Here is a 22,464-nt window from a genome sequence, read left to right on the forward strand (position 1 = left end):
TAGAGTTATTCCTTTCTTATACTCCCTTTAAGTTAACTTTTATATAGAGGCCTCCTGCTTTCATAGATCTTTAGATTTTAATTAATTAATATCTTCCTAACTAAGGACTCTACCCTTATTAAGAAGTTATCTACCTAACTTCTTATTAATATAAAAGCTTTAATATTTCTTATTTTCTTCCCTTTAAATATAGGAGTTAGTTATAAAGCCTATTAAAGCTTTAAATAGCTTTCTAAGACGTTATTAGGTTAGAGTCTTAAGTAGGTTATTAAGTCGCGCGATTGTTAATTTATTAATTTAATTTAATTTCCCTTATAGTTCTTAGCGTCTTTAGAGTATATAAGGTAGTAGATATATTTAATTCCTCTATATCCTAGCCTTTAGAAGGCTCTATATAGGTAAAAGTCTTTAAAATAGTAGTAAGATTATAAAGTAGAAGGCCTATCGCTTTTTAGGCCCTATAGATTATATTATAGGTAAATACCTATATATACGCCTTTAGGTAGAGTTTTAAAAAATATTCCTTATTAATACCTAAGTGGCTATATTAACAGAAGTTCTTTGCTTATTTCCTATAGTAGTAAAAAAAGGTAGCCTAAAATACCCTATATTTAGTAGTTAAAGCGTATAAGTTAAATAAGGTAATAGGGCTACTAGGACGATATTATATGCAAGTATATCTTATACGCGGTTATAAAAGGTACTCCTTTTACCGAGCTAACTAGAGGCTCTAGATTTAATTAAGTCTTAGTAAAATTAAGCTATAGATTTAATTAATTAATTATAACCTAATATTATGGTAATAAAGCTTAAATTTAATATATAATTTAACTCTATCGTAGCTTAATTTAATCTAGGTGCTTCTATTAGCAAGGGCCATACGCATAGAGGTGTATATTGCATAAAGGACAGCCCAATTTGGTCTTTAGAGGACAACGTCGTCTTACCCACTCCTTACTATCGTGAGATTTCTACGTAGTGTTTACTAAAAGCCCTATAAGAGGTTTCCTAACCCCTAGCTTAATTATAGTCTTTCTACCTATAGTAACGCAAGCTATATAGCTTCGCTGCTTATTATATAGCCAAATAGGCCTATACCTATACTCCTCTATAGGTGCCTTATAAATACCCGCATTTTTTATTATATTTACTAGGCCAAGTAGTTTTATAAGGCGTTCGCTATAGTTAAATAATGTATTAATAAGCTCTTTATAGAAGGCTTTATAGGCGCTATAGATGGGCTAATAGTTAGTAACTAATTTAGTGGAGAGTTTATAGCAATTAATAATGGTTATATTAAGTAAAAAGTAGTAGAGAGACTTCTAGGACTTTAAGTACGTCCTCTACGTATTATAATATAACCTTAGTTAATTAGCTTAATCAACGCCGCCTATAAAGTGGTTATATATATTAGTAAACAATTAGACGGTAAGCCTGCATCGGGAAATAGAGGCTCCCCGTTTAGGTAATCCACGCCTCGCTTATAACTTTTGCGCTACACCCTAACTAGTAATTTTCCTTAACGACCACTATAAAAGGCCCTCCTTTTGCCGTCTTTTATCCTCCATCCTTCTTAACTTTTTCTCTCTACTCTATCCCTTTTTCCCTTTACGCTCTTCTTCCGCCCGTCTTAGCTGCCCCTTCTATTACACCCCAATTATCTACTATAAGGCTTTTTTCTTCTTCTTTAAACTCTGCTGTAGTATATATACTATCCCTAACTCTACTTCCATTAATCTATTTCTCCCTATTATCTTATTTTTATATATACTATACCGTCTACTTCTAGGCACCCTAAGCCACTACTAGAGAAGCCACTTTTAGACTTATCTCCGCGAGCAGTTTATAAACACCTCTCCTTCTCTTTTATACACTCTCCCTATCCTTCTCTTATTAACTTTTACTCTTTCCTTTTAGGTAAGTTATAGCTGCGGTTAAAGTAGTAATACATTTTACTAGTTATATAGTTAATACTAACCTATATATTTAGGAACTTATTCTCTACCTTAGGGTTACTAATAGTATTTGCTGCGCACTGCCTAATATATATTTTAGCTAAAGAATATATAGTACTTATACTATTATCTTAGCTCTAATTACCTTATATCGCACTCTCTAATTTTAGCCCTTTAGTAAAATACGCTAGCTAATCCGCGCTCCGTTATTTATATCCTACTAGGGCTAAGTCCCTTAGTAATAATATAGTAAGTTACTAGTATAAGGAATTAATTTCGTTCTTATAACCTTTATATTACTATTATAGCCCCTATAGAATGCTCTACCTTATATAAAGTGTCTAGTATAGTTATAATATTATAATGTAACTAGTAGGGAGCTAGTACCTAAAAGTTGGCTAATAATAGCTTAGTAATAGCGTTAGGCGCACTATAAGATATAAATAAAGCCCTTTAAGCCAACCGTCTAACTAGCGTGGGGCAATACTGGTAAAAATTAGTTATTAATGCGTTATTTAATATAGCTTCGTCCTATATAAGGGGTTGGCCGATAATTAAAGGATTAGCTAATAATTAGTGGTTTTATTTAAAGTAATATAGATCCTTAATTAGCTAAAAGATATAGATAGTAGGTTATAACGTAGATAGATATACTAAGATATGGAGAATGGTTTAAAGGGTTTCTTATAATATTTACTAGCTAATTACCTAGGGAGCTGTATATACTCTTATTATAATAGAGCCTTTATAGCGCCTATAAGTATAATATATAATTGTTTTAGAGACGCTAAGGGTAATAGGACTTTAAGCCGGTCCTTACTCCCCCTAATAGCGGCTCCCTTACATTACCCCCTATAACTAAGCTTATACGCTAGGATACGACATTTATATAGGTTCCTTAGGATCCTACCTTAGGTAGCATTGTTGGCAGCGGTATATAAAGTGACATTTCTTAGCTTGGAGAGGTAGCTATATATTTTAACCTCTAAACTAGCTCTTATCCTTATAACTAAAGAAATTAGCAGATCTTAATACTAAAATAGCCTCCTCTTTTAGCACTCTTTTACTTACCCTTTTACTTTCTCCTATAAAATATATTCCTTACATTCCTCTAATACTTAAGCCTAAGATAAAATCTAAGGCTAAGCCTAAGGTAAAGCTTAAAATAATAAAACCTAACCCTAGTAAAGCTAGCCCCCTGGAATATAATAGAGAGTAGGCTAATATTAATAACTTTTTAACTAATTTACTAGACTTTAAAGCGTCGCGTTCTTTAGATCTAGGACTACTAGCTTTAGTAAGAGCTATTAATTCTTTAGGTTTGCTATATTAAGGTATTATCTGCGTCTTAAACGGTATAAGATAATAAATATTAGCTAATATATGCGTGTAGACGGCGAAGGTAGTCTTAGCCCCGTTTCTCTGTAGATATTATAAAGTTACTAGCCTAGCTAGAAAGGGGCTAACTAGGCTATAGGCGTTAAGGAGATAAAATTAGCTATAGATAGGTTGTTTAATAGAGGTAGTCTAGGTAGGCATGCTAATAGCGTTACGGCTCTTATTTACTAATTAATAATAGAATTTTCTTTAGTTCTAAAGGACGATATAGCTAAAGTAAGCTATAGTATAGGGGATATCTAATCTAGTAGCGGGTGGCTAGAATATTAGGATAATGGTCTAGATATAGCTAGTATACGCGCCCTCTCTATAGAGAATACTAGAGGCGTATATAATAGTAAGTAATCTTCCTATAGACTTATAGAGTCCCTATTTTAACGTATTTAAAGATAGTCTATTAGAGCGGGATAAACCTCTTTATAAGGATCTAGGTATAATAAGTTAGCTGTCTATAATATATAAGTAAAAGTGTACTTTATTCGCTAATACGGCTATCTCCTCTATAAAAGTACTAGACTTAACCTTAGAACCAGCTCTAGAAGACTCTTATTTAGTAAAGTAATAGAGGTTAGCCTAGTTATAGGGAGAGAGCTTTATATCTAGTCCTATATATATACTAAAGTTAACGCCGCCGCCAGGCCGTAGTAGCCTAATTTTACCTCTTAGAACTAGTAATAATTTAAATACTAGTAACCTAAATAGTGGTAATAAAGATAATAATATAAATATCCCGGACTTACCTTAAAGCAATATCCTTAATTTAGTAAATAGTGGGGATAGTAAATATTAAGGGTATGGGCTAGATATGGGGCCGCTAAAGCCCTTAAGATAATTAGTCTCTCTATATAGATAAACGAAGGGCGATTAATATATTAGTGAGGATATATATATAGGTAAAGATAGAAGTAATAGCAGCGATAGTAAGGTTATGGAGAGTGGTAAGGACGACCCTAATAGCGACTAGAAGGTGTCCCGTAGGGCTAATATAGTAACTTTATAGCGATATAAATATAGTAATTATTTATTCTAGAATAAGTGGCGCGGTTTAATAGGAATAAGTTTTAAATGGCTTAACGGGAGTATAAGGCCTATAAGAATATTATAATATCTAAAGTTATTATTAGTACGCCGCCACTCTGGATTTAAAGTAGATATTATAATTTAGTCTACCTTCTTTTAAATATCCTCTCTAGAAGCAAAGGTAGTATATAACTGTACTATTAACTATAAATAGAGCGACTATGCGGACTATTAGCTAACTAATATTACCCTTTACTAGGTGCTAGAATGTATAATATTAGTAATGGTAATTGTCTATTAGAATAAGATAATGTTAAAGTTATCTTTAAAACTATTAATAATTATACGCGACTTACTTAGTAATGTAGGGCAACTTATCTATATAACGCAGTTAACGTTAGATTTATAGCTATTAGTGGGCTGTTAATATAATAATGCGCTAAATATATACGCTAGTCTAAGCTTAATATAGTAAGGTAGTAACTATACCGCTAGTAAAACTGGTACGCGTAGTCCGCACGGCAAAGGTGCTAATAATAATGCTATTGGTTTAGATAATAATAAGGATAATAATAATAGAGATAATGATTTTAGGAATGGTAGCTAAAGCTTAAGCAGCGAAAGCTTAGGTAGTAGTGATTTTAATACTAATACCGCCGCTACTAATAATAGGCGGCTCTATAGAGAATATAGGCGCGTATAAGTCTAAATATATTAGCCGTAGCTAGATTTAGATAATTAGCGCTTACTTACGTATAAAAATAAGATGGGTATAAAGTAGAACAATATATTTAGTTACTTTTTAAATTAAACGCTGGGTGTAGTATAGGCGCACTAGTATATATTATAAGGGAAGTAATTTATTAAGGCCGCTGTAATATCCTTAGGATCTCCTAAACCGTTCTTATAGAGTAAGGTTTATTATAACTATAGTACTTTATCTTATTTACTGCTGGATTCCCTTACTATTTTATTTATAGAATTATATATACTATACTAATATTAAGAAATAATTTTAATCTCCCTAAAGAAGTTAGTCTCTAGAATTTCTCCTTCTTTTTATTATCTAATTTCGTCTAGAGTAGCGAAGTATTATAATATTATAGAAAATTTAAAGGCCTAGCCTATAATCTTCTTAATATACTTATTCTATTTTTTTTATATATATCTAGTTAAAACGGAATATAGGGAGTTAAAATAATTAAAAGTATTTAGATTAGAAATAACAGCCTTAATACTAATTAGATACTAGCTCTACTTAATAAAAGTTTTCCTCCCGCTCTAAAAATACTAATGAAAGCCTAGGCTTAGAAAACTATTAACCTAGATTACTAACGCTAGCCTTTCTATATACCAATATTGTAGTACTTTAAAGAGGGGACACATGTTACCTTTATTTATTTAGTACTCCTTTAGAAATAGTTCTACTAGTGCTTTTAGCGGCGGAGGGTATTTATACCCTCCCTCTTCGTTATTTTATTTGCGCTAGTATACTAATTTCCTTTTAATTTAAGCTGTATTATAATTATTATTTTCTTTTTTATACCTTTTATGGGCCTTAATATACCCTATAATCTTATATAGGTTAATATAGCCACTATATTTAAACTATTTCTATAATATTAAACCCCATATCTAAGGCTAATCTTAATTCTACTAGTAATAATCTATATTAAGTCTAAAGCGTATAGGGGCGAGCGAAGGTAAGTTAAGTATTTTTTTAAGATAGGATACGTAGAAATACTCCCGTGGCTGTATATTAAGCACAATTTAATATTTATCCCCAATTCTAACCTATTTACTTCCTACTTTCTCTATAAAGAAACAGTAATCTACTTAATATTATGCTTGTGCTATATATTTAAGTAGAGTTGGCTATAATAGGACCGTTAATGCGGGTTTACTTTTAAGTTAATATTATAAGCATAACTTATTCTCCGTAATCTTTTCTTTAGGCGTTATCCGCAAACGCCGCTCTTTTTTAGTAGTAAACCCCGCTATGTCTTTTAGAATTTCCTCCCTTTCTCTAATATCGCTTATAGGGCTTATAGGAGACTTAGATCTTCGGCGGCTTCTATAGGGTTTTTATAAAATATTTATAGTCTATAAGTTCTATAATACTGCGGCGTTGTATACTTTAAAGGGTAGTATAAGAAGGTAGTATAGGAACTATAGGTTGAAAAATTTAGCTTATCATGGCCTTTGCGCTTATATTATAGTTAGTAGTCGTCTTAGCGTAATTATATTATTATTATAGAAGATTCGAGAAGTCCAGAATAAAATTCACAGAAGAGGAAGACGCGCTGCTTATTAAGTTAAAGAAGGAATAGGATCTTTTATAGGAATAGATTAAAGACCGCTTTCTAAAAAGAAGTCTTGGATTACTACGGACGCATTACTATTTAAAATTAAAGGCCTGGCCTACTATATAGAAGAAAAGGGGCCGGCCGAAGATCCTTTAGGCTGTCCCTTATACACCTTAAATACCTTTATACCTTTATACCTTTATACCTCTATCCTAATTAGTATCTAGCTATATCTTTTATTCTTAGAATTCTTTTAACATATAAGGCTTAACTAAGTGCCTTATTATTATCGCACTAAATAATGCTTAAGTGCCTTTACTTAGAATGGGGACCAGCGGCCTAGTTAGCCTATTAAAGGATTATAACAATTAGGTGCTAAAGTCGCCTTTTTAGTATAATTTTTTTAATATAACGATAAGGCCGTGATCTAGTAGGCCTAGCATAAATAAGTACTTTTAGCGCGTAATATCTAGCGCGAAAAGGCCGTTTATAAGCGCCTTAGCTAATACCCATGCTTACTACGGTATTATAAGACTATGGGTAATAGTATCTGCCTAGAGTATATGCCAATGGGCACGCTTTAAAACTACCTTATATTAACGGCTACGTCCTCCATTATTGCCTTATAGTGGCGCGACTAGATTATATAGGTAACTAGGGGACTATAATACTTATATAGCAATAATATTATCTAGAGCGACTTTAGTACCTAAAACTGTCTGCTTACTAATAATCTGTCTCTTTAGATATGCGACTTTACTAGCTTAGGCTTATAAGGACTTATACTAACTATAGGTTTATATAGGCGCTCTTATAAGAGCTAAGATAAAAGTCCCTCTATTATAAGTAACCTTTTTAGTCTTAGGTTAATAATATATAAGATTATTACTAAAACACTACCTTTTTAGGACTTGTCCGAGGAGAAAGTGTAATATTAGTTTAGTATAGGTTAGTTTTTGGATACTAAGGGGCTTACGTATAGGGAAGTTATTTAGAAATATTAAATGGGCAGGTATTAAGATTATAGATATATATTATAGGACATTTATAGAAATAACTAGCAGCATTTAATTCTAGATTATTAGCAATAATAATATTATATACTCTTATACCCTTAGTATTATCGCTTAGCAATTTATAACTTCTTCTAGGAGCTATTACCTATCCGCCCCTATAGCCGCAAATAAACCCTCCTAGAAAACAGTATAAGGATTCTATAAATATTAGTATGTAATTAAAGACTAAGATAATATTAGCTAGTCCTGCTTACCTTATCCTTAATATAAGCGGTATACTTTCTCTTAATTAGTTAACTAGCCTATATAAATATCCTTAATTATTTAGCAGTTATTTCCGCACTACTTTACTCTTATACTCTCTATTATATAGCTATATTTAACGTATTATATTTTATAGTAATATATTTTATATATTATATAGAGACGTATTACAAAACTAAGGCGTATTACTTATAATTTAGCGTAGTGTTAATATAGAGGCTTAAAGAGGGGAGGCAAGAATGCGCATTCCCTTAGGTATTAAGACTCCGCCTACTTTAAATATAAGACAGTTTTCTAGGCGATAGGATATTTCTTTTTATATATTCTATTTCTAACTTAATCTATTTATAGCGCATTTCCTGTTATATAAGGGCTGCATAAAAAGGTCCGTAAGAGTATTACTTTTTTAAGGACGGTAAGTAAGAGCCACTTATATTACTATTTATAACGCTATAGACGATAGAGAATGCGAAGCTAAAACTATATTTATAACTTAGCTAGTTAAATTAAATTATATAATATAGCTAAAAAAGGAACACCAAAAGCGAGATCCGACCCATACTGTCCTATAGGGGTTCCTTTCCGTCTCATCTTATCCGCACGGTCAAGCTAAGAGTAAGGATCTCGTCTGTTACTAATGCAGCGGCGTTACGTCGTGGCTAGAGGGCGCCTTCAAATACTCAACCCTTAACGCCGTCAGAATAGCAGAGTTTTCACAGGTCTTGGCGCCAAGACCCATCCTAACAGTCAAGAAGACGACTCTATAAAATCGGCCTCTATACCTCTACGCGGTGGAGCCCAGGAACCTAGTATATAGCTATTAGCGTTCTATCTGGATTATACTAATAGACTACTAGAGCAAACGCAGAGACGTACGTACGGCTACGCAGCGCCGGCACTGCGACGCGGTAGTGCGAAGAAGCTTCTGCTAGGAGGGTGAGCCCCAGTAGAGGCCTACGAGTACTACTACGTCTTCATACACGTTCTGGTATACCTAAAACACAGCTTCTAAAACGGCGTCCCCCCTTTACTCCCTCCCGTACGGCATACAACTATATATACGGTAACCTACATAGCACAGCGACCAAATACGTACGGCGCTGTAGCCGAACGCATACGGCAACCAAACGCATACGGACCGAACGCATACGGCTGCAACTGAGCGTAACGGTGCATAACTAAACGCATACGGACCAAATATATACGGTTGCCGAACGTATACGGCACGGCGGCCGAACACATACGCCTTGGGAAGTCTGTAATAAGCCTCTCATTCCCTACCTTACCTAACAGCCTGGACCTACCCACGCGGTATTTTATCTCCCTCTATATTTTAAAACCTAGCTAAGATATAGGAGAATAAGGATGTAGGGGACCTAGGTTAGGGCCCTAGGACAAGACACCTAGTTACATTCGTCCCGCTAGCTCCTTTAGGGTGGAAATTATGCTATAAGCAGAAGGACCTAGGCGTATATATATACACATATATATAGGGCAATTAAGGGAGCAAGGGGCAGGCATACAAAATTAAACGGTAATTTAACTTAATACTAGGAAGCATGGTATAAGCGGTAAATAGGGCAAGATAGGCAATTAGGATACCCCCGTATAGGGGTCTTAGAGCAGCAACCTAAAAGGTATTTTTCCTCCCGTTGATATAGTACGGGCGTGCTACCTAGAGGGGTACACTCTGTATTACCACTCACGTTCGCCTTGGAGGTTTTTGTATCTATATTACGGCAGTAGTCTATATAGACCTTAACTGGGACCGCATTAGACGTTAAACAAGAATTAATAATAATAATAATAATAATAATAATATAATATAGCTAAAACTAAGCGGCGTTCGAATAATATAAAGTTGGGCGTTAATAATTAATTAACTTATATATATAATATAAAGGCGTATAAACTGGCTATAGTTAATTTACCTTATAAATAAGAATAAGCCATAAAAATCTAATTCTTATAAGATATTTTAGTTGGCGGAGGGGTTATATATATCTAGTAACTTTAATATACGGCTAAAATGCGCGTTATAGCGGACGCCTTACCTATTTTACTGTTTGGCTAGTGGCCTAATTATATATATAATGTTCTGCGCTAGAAAGCTTTAATAGTAGGGTAAGGTAAATCCAGCCGTAGCTTAGCCCGCTTAGCAATTCTTTTATATAAGTCTTTCTATTAGGCACTAATAACTAAGTAGCTATAAACCTATTAACTGCAGTAATACCTCTATTTTCCCTTATAAATTTCCTTTAACCCTACTTCGCTAATTATTTGCAGCGCAGTTCTATAAAGCTGCTCTCCGTTTAAGCCTACGATCCACCTCTTTTTATATTTCTTATGTTTTGCCTCTCGCAGTTATTTAGTAATTCTATTCTTACTATTAAGGTAACTATTAGCTTAGCTATTTACCCTTTTTACGTGCCCCTTTCTAGTTAACTATAAGTTACATTCTTAGATAAAGTGAATATTAACTAAGCCTTCCTTTCTTAGCTACTAATAGGCTAATAAGTCTTATGTAAATTATAGCCTTCCTTTTTTAGCCGACTTAGTGTCTCCGTTAAAACCTTTTACATTATATTATCTACTTATTGATTATAGCGGTTAGATATTTTAAACTTCTATTTTATTTCCTTTAACGTACTTATAGCTAACTTATATGTCTATTTAGAGAGGTAATAAAGCTCTTACTAGGTAAGAAGAAAAGGATATCCCGAGTTATTGTTTCTCCCTAACTATTAAAGATAGGACGATATGCTTTAAAGGCGAATATATTTTAATTATTAACTAAGAAACTAACGACTAGAAAATGTTTAAAGAAAATATAAGTAAATATTAGGAATATTAGGTGCCTACTAGTTATACTTATTATGTTAAAGGCGCTAGTGTATATTTTAAAGTCTAGAAGATTACACGTTATAGCCTAAAGATATTATTTAGATAGTATCTATTATTATAACCACACCAGATAGTAAAGGAGATATTTTATATATAACCCTTTAGGAATAAAGTAGCCTAATATCCTGTTGTCTCTAATTCTTGTTAACTTTTTTTCTATTTCCATAGCTGACTATTCTAGACGGCCGTTCTAAATGGCTTGAGCAATTTTAAGATGTTGCTAGCTGGTGCATTTATATACATATACTTTATTTTTATTAGTAAAATTATTAGTAGGGCCTTGTATATATTTAAAGCTTCTCCTTACCCCTGTTTTCCTTAGATGGTGATAATGAATTGGCTAGTACTAATTTCTCTTGCTTACTTTCGTCTTTAATGCGCCTTCGTTTTTTATATTTTACTAGCTTCCATAATAGATCGTTAATTACTAGCTATAATTAGTTCCTTACGCTGTTTTTACTAATCTAGCAGACCAACCTTTAAGAAATTCGCCGTATTTAGGAGACTTTTATAAAAATTCTTTATCTTCCCTAAGTATGTGTAATGTGTCTTGTACCATAGGTGGCCATATTTAGACTAACTTAGGCTTAATATTGTTAAGGAGGCAGGTAAATATATTTAAGGCTATTAATCCTCTAGCCCAAACGGTAGACGCAAAAGCAATTACCTATAAAATTACCCCGTTAGAACTTAAGCCTTAGATTAACTTGCATCTCTTATAGGTAAATTTCTTCTTAAACTTTACGTCCTTAGAATCGAATTTTAAATCTTTAGGACCCTTAAATATTGTAACGATATTTCTTCTAAAGACGGCTAATTATTTTAATTAACCCTTAGCAAAGAGGTTACCCCTTAATAATTATGCGTTTGACCTATGTTCCTTACTTTCCTTCTAGGCTCGCTGTATCCGCGATTCCTTTAGCACTCGGATTTTATTCTAAACTTTCTTCGCCGCCTCTAAAAGTTTTAAGCTTAAGTTGCTTAAAGTGTCCTACTAGTTATCGGTTGGATAGACCTTACAGAATTTCGGCTATAATTGTTTAGTCTTTTTAAGTAGGCCCTTTAACTGCGAAAGTATTGTAGTTACTAATATGCTAAAAGATTGGGGACTAGTAGGCATAGTGGTGGGGGGAGAGAGGGAGAGGAGCTAATTAAGTTATATATTATAGGGCCGTTAAAAGCTAAGTTCGGATTTTAAAGTTAGGTAGCTGTCTAATTTATACAGGTCTGCAAACCTTTTAAAGCGAGGGTGGCTAAGTTTTGTCGCCTAGAGAGGGATGGCGTTAAGGACCTAAAGAATTGGATCTTTAATTAGGGGTTCTTTATAGAGCCCTTCCTAAACGATATATAGCTAGATCGCTTGCTGCAATCTAGCCAGTATTACTAGCACTAATTCTACACTTATATCTTTAATTCGACCTAAGACATTGCCTATCTCCTATATATTAATTAGAGCACTTCTATACTTTAGGTAATATTATTCTTTAAGCTCGCTCTAGTGCTAGAGTTAAAATCCCGTATATAAGCTAGGGGACTATTTCTATAAATATGGCAAGTATGTATACTATAGCTTTATTTACTATAACAGAGATAGTATTAATATGTCTTAACTAAAGTCTGCTAGGATTAATTAGGGAGGGTAGCCTATTACTAAAAGAAGGGTATAGATATACCTATAGTACAGCTTATATTATATAAGAAAAGGGTAGATTTAGCCTAAAAAATAATACTATCCAGCTCCTCTTTCTACTTAGCTCCTTCTTTAAATTAGTATTATGTTACTAAAGCTTTATAGTAGTAATAGATTAAAAGGTATAAGATTAGGTGGATTTTCCTTTAGAGACTAGTACTATTAACCTCCTTTAGCTACTTCTCTAATTTTATACTTTAAATTAGCTCTACCCTTTAGGCAATATATAGACTATATTAAAGACCCTAAACACTCCTTTAAGCAGCCCTACTCTATTACTAGCTTAGCAGCCCCTTACTATATAGTATATTCTATAATTCCTAAAGCTGCTAAAGGTAGCTATAGCAACAAATATATTATTTACCTTTACCTCTACCCTAGGAGGCCTAGCTGTTGAGCTACTAGCCCTAGGAGACCCTAAAACTAAAGCGATATTACAAGCCTCTAGGTTAGAGTATAAGACGGTAAATAAAGTATATGTCTTTACAGTCGTGTATATATAGTCCTACTAATACTATTTCTTTATAGTTAGGATAAGAAAGCTTATTAGTATAAGATTGCTAAGCCAGTGGCCCTAATAGGAGAGGTTAATGAACTAGACTAATACGTATTTGTTAATTGTATTTAAATTAGTAAGCATAATACTCTTTATAAGTGTCTTTAATTACTAAAAATAAATTATAGATAAAAAACTAAAGACTCAACGTCTTATATTAATATTAAGTTTAAGGGTTTATAAGACGTTCTAAGGAAGGTCCTTAAAGATATTTATAAGATTTACCTAAGAGAGAATAAGCCTTTAGTGCGGAAAATCTCCGCTATTAAAACTTACCGGTTTATACCGCGTATAGGTTAAATAAAACGTCCTATATAATTTTATCCCGGAACTAGAATTATATTAAAGTAGTATAAATATTAACTCTAAAAATAAAGTGTATTTAAAACATTTAGACCTCTTAATTAGCTTTATTAAAACTACCTATATATCTATAACTAAACGCCTCTAACCCCTTCTTAAGAATTATAAAATTATATATAATCTACTCTAGGCTCTCTTTAAGCTAAGCTTAGAGGTATATACTATTTATTTTAGTACTAGCGAACTAAGATACGTTATATTTAATTATAGTAAGGAGAAAGTAAGACTAAGCGGAGCTAAGTACTTCTATCTAGACTATTACTACTTTAATTTTAATAGGAAAGTATTTAGGGAAGCCGCCCTTAGGCTTACTATTAAGAAGTTTTACAAAATAAAACGGATAGACTTTCTCTAGGTATTTCCTTTAGAGTACTACTAAAAATTAAGCGAGATTAGAGTATAGCTAATTAGGTATAGTTAAACGTTTAATAACTTAAGAGGTGTCTACTACCGCTAGTACTAAGGGACTGCCTTCTATAAGGATAATAACGGCAATAAGATTAGAGTCTTTGTTAAGAGCCGAATTATAGTTAATACGGCGTATTTCTGGCAAATTAACCCTAATTACGCTAGACTAAAAATTAATAAGTCGCCGGAAATACTAGACTTATTAGCCATCTTTAATTTTATAGGGGGCTTAATAGAAAGGAAAGACTAAATTAAGAGGATAGATTTAGATCTAACTAAAATAAAGGATTAAGATTTCCTAGTTAGCAGCCTAACTATACTAGGTTTTAGTTTAGGTAATAAGCTCTAGTATACGTTATTTTTACTTATATATAAGCGGCATTTACTAACGCGTTATAGTTAAGTTTATAGTTACTAATATTAGTAATATTATATAGAACCCTTCTTCCTTTAATAACCTTAGGATTCCTACTTAGCAGAAAGAAATTATTTAAGCTCTTAATAATACCTACTTATCTTAGGACTCTTACCCTATCTTAGATTACTTTATATTAGGTAAAAGGTATAGACTTATTACCGTTCTATAGTATATTACTAAGCCCTCTCTTATACAATTAGTTATACTATTATCTACTAAGATAAGTAAATTAGTGGGCTGCTTAGTGTTAGTAAGACCTTAATAGTAGAGCCGATATTAAAATACCTTAGGAGACTACTTTACGTTATACGTCTCTATTCCCTTATAATTGCGGCTCTTCCTAACTAAGTAGATTTTTGCTAGAGAATTAGGCATAACCGCAGATGCACTTAAGGAAAAGCTTTCTTTTATTTTTAAGATGGTAACTTACTAAAAAGCTATTCTGCTCCTTAATAAGGCGGACGTATTTATGGAATAGCGTGCTACTAATAATATTTATCGCAATGCCCTTATTTGTATATTCTTGCATAAGCTTAAATACTATAAAGGAATTTTATTTCTTACAACTAATTAGGTAAAGATAATTAATAAAGCCATTATAAGCAGAATACACCTCGCGCTTTAGTATGGTCTATTAGATTAGATTACTTAAAAGGTAGTTTAAAGGAGTTTCCTTAATAAGGCAAGCATAATAAAAGGAGCTGTAGATTTTACGGAAAAGGACCTTAATATTTTAGTAGGGAAGAATCTTAATAGCTAAGAGGTAAGAGTCTTTATGTCTATAGTAAAGCCAAGCTAATTAATTTTCCGATCTAAATTAAAAATACTATTTTTATGGCTTAAGTATTGGCTAGCTATAAAGAGATATAAGTGTCCTTATTATATTTAGAATTCACTATTAATGCAAACGTAGAATTTTAGTATAATTTTATAGGAGGAGGTAAGTTTAATAATATATAGTCCTATACTTAGCTCTCTTAATTTTACTAGAGTATTAGGGGTCTATAGAATATATACCTTTTTAGCGCGTAGGCAGATATACATTTAGGATTTAGCTATCTTTTTCTTTTTTTCTTTTTTCCTATTTATACTTATTAATAGTTAGAGGCAGTATATTACTTAACTATATTATTTATTGGCTAGTAATATATATATATATATATCCTAATAACTTTATATTATATAGCTTTAACGTAATATAGATATATAGCCTTAATCCCAAAATGTGGAATCTAATATTACTAAATAGAGTTAGTTATATAAGTAGGTTTTTATTAAAAATAAGATAGAGAAACTAGAACTTTATTATTTTTTTTAAATATACTATCTATATAGGATGGCGTAGAAATTAAGAAAAGAAAAGCTAGTAATTTTAAATGGTTTTAAATAAAGTTTTATACGGGATAGAAAATAATAAAAGTATTATTTTTATAGCCACTTTTCCCGTATAGAAGGATATTAAAAGAGGTAATATTATTATTAAGAGGAGCTCTTGCTACACCCGGCCTAAAATGACTAAAACCAACTAAAAGAACCCTGAAAAACACCTAGAGAATCCCCTTAAGATGCATGCATTATAGGGGAGGTATATATTAAATAACGGTAGTTTGCACTCGCGCGCGTCCACCAGAACCACGCCTAGTAATAGCCCTCTATAATAAGAACAGGCGAATACTATACCATAAAGCGGAAAGACCTTTATTAAGAAGGCATCTAATAAAATACAAAGCCTATTAGACGCGTTTAGTATCCGCAGTTATAGGGGAGCAACCGTTAGCTATAACGAACTAATATAGCTAGCAGAATAGCTCCGCTAGTCCAGCGAACCTTAGGCGCCCCTTTAGTAAACCCTTAATTAAATCCTCCAACGGCTAAGTAAAATTAAAAATAAATAAAACCCCTCCTTACCGGCGAACCGCACCTAGGCCGCTATAGCTGCGCGTCTATAGTATAGGGAACCTACCCCCCTAAAGACAACATCTGGGTATATAATTATAATATAACTAAATATAGAAAAAGTAGAGGGGCTTAGGGGATAATTAGAAACAGAAGTCCTTATAGAGATTTATAAAGAGGTTTATAACGCTATTATAGTCCAACACCTTAAGAGCGGAGGTATTAGAGTTACCCTAAGGGACTAATAGGTAAAGGAACGAGCCGTTAGGGTAGGGGATAGGCTAGGAGAACGTATTAGTATAAAAGTGCTCTGTAAAGATTACCTAGTTAAAGTCCTAGCGGTTCCCCTAAGCCTTAGGGTAGAAAAGGGACGCTAGGTGGACAATATAGCAACTATATATAAGATAGTAAAATAAACGGAACGCCTTATACTAGGACTTAAGATTACCTAAATCTAATGGCTTTAATAGGAAAATATAAACTAAGTATATAATAAAAATAATAAAAGAATATAAGGGTCGCTAAAGACTTGCTAGGGAAACGCTAGTTAAACGTATATCTCCCTTATTATCAGTATATATATACTAGGAATGTAAAAACTCCTTATTTAAAAAGGTATTATTATAAATAGCCTTATATACAATATAAGGCTCTATAACTATAGACTTTGCCTAAAACAATACTATCGTTATATATAATAGGGGCACACCTAATCTATATACGCAGCATAGGTATGCTACGGCCACTATGCAGGCCCCTATAATATAAGACACTACTTAAATTAAGACTAAATAAAATACGTAAACTGCTACTAAAGTATATATAAGGCGTAGGAGAGAGAAGACTGCATTAAATATAGGAGATAAAAGGTTAGGGCTTAACAGCTACAGGAATAACTGCACGCTAGGTTATATAAATAGAAATAATAGGTAATAAGCTAGGGGAGCGCAGGTGCCTTTCTAGCGTTTCCTACCTTTAATACTAGGGGGATAGGCTAGCTATCCTAAGCCTTAACGGGCCAGAAGTAACGCTATATAATATTATTAGACTATATAGGGACATAAGGGTCATAGAGGATATAAGGGAGAGGACGCCCTGTAGGAAGACCCTTATAGACAGCTATAGCAAGCTTAAGACCGGGATAATTAAGAATTAGACTTAACGCGGCAAATATAACATTTGTAGCTAACTCTTAAAGGGCATATAGCTAATTAGTAAGAATAGGGGAAGAACCGAAGACAATAATAGATTTAAATATAGAAGCGCTAGTAGGAACACAAGACACGGAAATAGAAAGCTTTATATAAAATAAGTAGTAACTAGGGTGTAGATATAAGAGATAGAAGTTTTAAATATTCTAAAAAAAGTAAAAATAGAAGAAGCAAGGAATAACGGAGAGGCGAAGGACCCTTACTAGGGGTCCACCACCTATCCATTATATAGTATAACTATAGTAATATAAACCACCGTCTTATAAGGCCCTTACTAGACAGTCTAGACCTAGAGAAACACTATATCCTTACTATATAAGAGCCGTACTACAATACCTACATATAATCGATATACTGCCCCTAAGGATTCTAGCTCCTATATAAACCAAAAGCAGCTATACGCGTATGCTTTATAGTTAATAAAACTATTAGCCTATCCTTATGGTTATAGCAGGCAGTTAATCTAGATATTATAGTTATAACAATCCAGACATATAGAGGACTGGTATAAATTATTAATATATATAACCCTAGGGTTAAAGGGGTCCTATAAATAGAGAACATTATATTAGTAATAAGCTTACTTAAAACTAAAGGTATAGAGTCTATCCTATTAGGAGATATAAACCTCTACCACCCGCAATAGGGGGGTATTTATGTCGCTGCTAAATAACAGGCAGAGTGCCTACTAAAAGCTATAAACACCTAGGGCCTTAAGCTAGCCACCCCCCCTAGAGCAATTATATAGTAATAAGGATCCGCTAGAAGTACAATTAACCTTACATTTATAGACGAAGGCCTATACTAGAGACTTGAAAGGTGCAACCCTAAAGAAGAATAGGCACTTACCTTAAACTATATCCCTATCTAAATATAGCTAGATTTAGACATTAAGGCGCAACTAAATAACAAAAGATATATAATAAGGATGCTTAAGGCAGACAGCTTCCTTAATATAGTTAAATAATAACTTTAAGACCTAGAAGAAATCCACCTAATACTAAATAAGCGAGGCTTATTAGCTACCCCTAAGGAAATCGACTAAAAACTAGAAAGGATTTAGGCAGCGATTAAAAATGGGCTAAAAGAGCACTACCCGGTCTTAAGACCGGGCCCCTATACGTAATACGCTTAGTCCGCATAATATACGGTTCTTATAGCTAGCCAATAATGTTACGGACGCTTTAAGTACGATGTTATGACTACTTGGAGAAGAGACGGAAGAAGCTAGTTGGTTAATTTAGGCATGGTCTAGGATGGAGCCAATAGAATTATGCGACAAGGAATGGTAACCGAGGTTATATAGTGTGCTATATATTAAACGAGAGGAATAAGAGGAACTTACGTACCTTATATATAAGACGTATATCACGTATAAGAAGGATTTTATAGGAGTATAGTTGTGTATTTAAGGACCCTTAGTCCCTACCTAGATAGTTCCTTCCTTATAGTAATTCTTAGAATATAATTAGAGTTAATCTATTGGGTAACCACTCCACCAGTTATTATTACGTTGTTAACTTTTATACTTGCATTTTTTATATACCTAGCCTAATAACAAGCCCACCGTAGTTCTTACTACAAGGTTCCGTTATATAATTACTACCTAGTTATAGTATTAATATAAGAAGTTAAATAATATGCCACTAAAAGTAGCCACTATAACGCTATTGACGGTAGCAACTACTTTAAGGACAGGAGGTGATACTAGTATAGCAGATACTGACTTACAGCAACCTATAACAGTTGGACAGCTATAGGAAATAGTTAACTAGCTAATAGCTAACAATATAGTATTAGAAGAAAGACTTAATAGGATAGGAGCAGCAAAGATTAAGCTACTATTAATTAAGAGATTTATAGGAGAGAGGTTAAAGCTTAAAGGATTCCTTATATAAATGCACTTTAAGGTCTTATAAGAGGGAGTAAAGTTACCTATACCTGTGGATCGGATAGCTTACGTAGGACTATTCTTATTAGGAAGAGCACTTAAGTAGTTTAAACTTTACCTTATAGAGATACAGGTAAACGGAATAACGACCACTAACTAAGACGTGTGATTTATATTCTTAAGTTAGGAAGGATTTATAGAACGACTTACGTAGATATTTAAAGACCCGGAAGAAATAACTATAGCGGAAAAAAAACTCTAGAACCTTATATAACAAACTTTAGTAATTAAGTATATAATATAGTTCTAGATACTAGTAATATAAGTAAAGTAAAATAATAGGGCGCTTAAGGTATAGTATAAATAGGGACTTAAGGCTAAAGTCTAGGACGTAATTATCCTAATAGAAGATGTGGACACCCTAAGAGAATTAATAGATTAGGTGATTAAGATTAATAATTAGATCTACTAAAGGGAATAGGCTAAGAGAGGCCAGAACAGAGTTCTATAGTTGTATAAGGCGTAGAGTACGTAATAATAAAAGCTAAGTTAGAAACTATAGTATAGCGCAGAGCTAATAGACCTAAGTAGCACTAAAGAAGCCTATAAGAGATAGAGTAAACTATAGAAACCTAGAGGACAAGGATTAGATAATTAAAGGTCTAAGGAGCAGAGGCTAAATCAGGGATCTTATTAGCAGAAGATATTTAGGCGGACTCCATAGCAAGAGAAATAGTTTAAAAAAGGAGCTTATATAAATTGCGGAAAACAGGGTTATTATATTAGAGACTATAGAAGTAGGTAGAGTTACCATATAGTAAAAGGTATAAGACTAGTAGACAATATATACGTATAAAGGGATAATAATATACTGCGAGGAACAAAAGAATGTTTAATTAGAAGTTTTGCGTTTTGTTATAACAACGTATACTAAATTTATAAGGACGCTAAGTACGGCGCAAGCTATTAGCTATAAGAGCTAGCACCTATAGGATATAAAGGAACTAATAAACCAGTTCGCAGATCGGATATTAAGGACGATAAATTTAACCTAGGCGAAATATTCCGTAATAATAAGGTAATAAGGGCCGCTTACTAGGAGCGAGTAGACCTTAGAGATGTTATACTAGAGGTAGAGGATAATTCCACTATAGAATAGGGAATATTAGTAGGGATCAAAACCCCACTAAATACGATATCTATTGCTTTATAAGACATAAGAGAAGTAGGATAGTGAACCACTTTAGCACTTAATAAAGGCAAAAGGCTAAAGGCTTAAGATTCTTATAGCGAGATAAGAGATAACTAAGATTTTTAAAACGAGATAAGGCAAGCTTAAGGACCCATAATAGACAATAACCGATAGAGCAGAGCAGCAGCTTAGTTCAAAAACATACAAATAAGCTCGGGATAGAAGTTCCTACAGGCATAAGATTTTTAAGATAAGATAAGTGAGATTTAAGACTCTTAAGACGAGATGAGAACACCAAGTAAGCCTAGTTGGACTAAGGCTGGAGCTAAGCTTAAGTCAGAAGCGAGCTTAGGATTAAAGAACCTAAGGGGTTAAGAATTCGGAGTATAAATCAGGACATCCATAGATAAGAGGTAAGGAGCTTCTTTATAGATTAGAGAATCTATAGTATAAACAGTAATTAGACTAGGAGACGAATACATAGACCTAGAGGACTTACTAGTTAAATAAAGTATTTGGACTAAAGATTAAAAAATTAATACTAGAATTAAAAAGTAAGATGACTTTAAGGATTAGAGCGCAAGGCGCAAACTAAAAGAAACTATAGAAGAGTTTAGGCAAAGAATTATTATATAGTAAGAATAGAAACTAGATAAGAGATTTAGTACATTGGGACGTATAAAGGACAGAGCACTAGTATAAAGAATTACTAATAGACTAAGAGCAGGTATACTAAGAGCAGGTATACTAAGAGCTAAGTAGCTTACTAAACTGGAAGATAAAGAGGATCTAGGGATTCTAACTAGGTTTAAGGAACAATATATAAAGGGCTGTCACGATATAGTAATAAGAAGATACTTCCTTATAGACAGACTGTATATACTCCAGCAGCTGTACTAAAAGTAGTATAGGTAAAGGCACAATAATAAGTGGGAAGATTTCTATATATAGTTAGATGAAAAAGTTATTTAGGACCACCTGATTACAGAAAAGGCTATAATATATATTAAAGGAGCCTTAATTATAACGTTAAAGGATCTAGAGGAACGTTTAGAGGACTAGAGAAGTAAGAGGCGTATCTTAGTACCTATGAATAAAGTTATAACGTTTAGATTAGCACGATAAAGGTTTAAACTTAAGGATAAAGACAAGCTAAGAGTTAACTTAAAGTACCTAGCACACTATATGTTATTATAGATTGCGTATATAGACGATATATATAAAATGTATAAGAATCCGAAAAAAAAGAATTGGAAATACCCTATAAGGATATACTGGATGACGGACGAGTAATAGTACAGGAATGCTAAATATATGTATAAATGGCATCCAGTAGAGGTCCAAAAGGAAGGAAGTTTAGTACTTTAACTAGGAAGATTCCTTACGGAAGAATGCTTAGATGGACAACAGTAGTAGGAATGCCTAGAAAATACGTATCTATAGTATATTAAAGATAAAAAGTGAACTAGGCATTAGCTAAAGAGTGAGCCAAGTGCACTAGGATTAAGTAGCTAATAGTTAGGAAAAGTAGAGGCCTACGGGACTAAAGGGAGCCAGTGGTAGAGCCTTAGACCCTCAAAGGAATTTAAGGACAACACCTAAATTTATGAGTTAATTGGTAAGATCAGTAGTTTAAAGCGCTAATAGATAGTAAAGCAACGTAAAACCATATCTCACTAGCAGTAATTAAGAGAATGGGATTACCTTATAGATAAAAGGAGCAACCTTACCTATTAGTTACAATTTTAGGAGATCCAATAACCTATAGAGGAGGGATCATTAATCTTAAAACAGGACCTATTTAGATAACTATTAAAGGNANANAAATNGAGATGTCTTTTAATATCCTACTATTGGGACGGGATGAGGCAGTATTAGGCATGCCTTAGTTATAGGAATACAATCTAAGGATTAATTGGATTACAGGTTAGGTTAATATTAGAAATACTTAACGTCGTAAAATGCAATAATAAGCC

General features: G+C 33.1%; 1 protein-coding gene across 1 annotated transcript; it reads left to right on the forward strand.

Moving 5' to 3' along the window:
• Window positions 1-13,602: 13,602 nt before the first annotated feature.
• K441DRAFT_570928 (uncharacterized protein) lies at window positions 13,603-13,827 on the forward strand (the record flags this gene model as incomplete). Its single annotated transcript, XM_067643951.1, has 1 exon — window positions 13,603-13,827. A coding segment is annotated over one exon (225 nt), but the record flags the coding sequence as incomplete, so codon positions are not given.
• Between the last annotated feature and the right edge of the window lie 8,637 nt (window positions 13,828-22,464).

Source organism: Cenococcum geophilum (assembly GCF_001692895.1).
Source record: "Cenococcum geophilum 1.58 unplaced genomic scaffold K441scaffold_33, whole genome shotgun sequence".
NCBI lineage: Eukaryota > Fungi > Ascomycota > Dothideomycetes > Gloniales > Gloniaceae > Cenococcum > Cenococcum geophilum.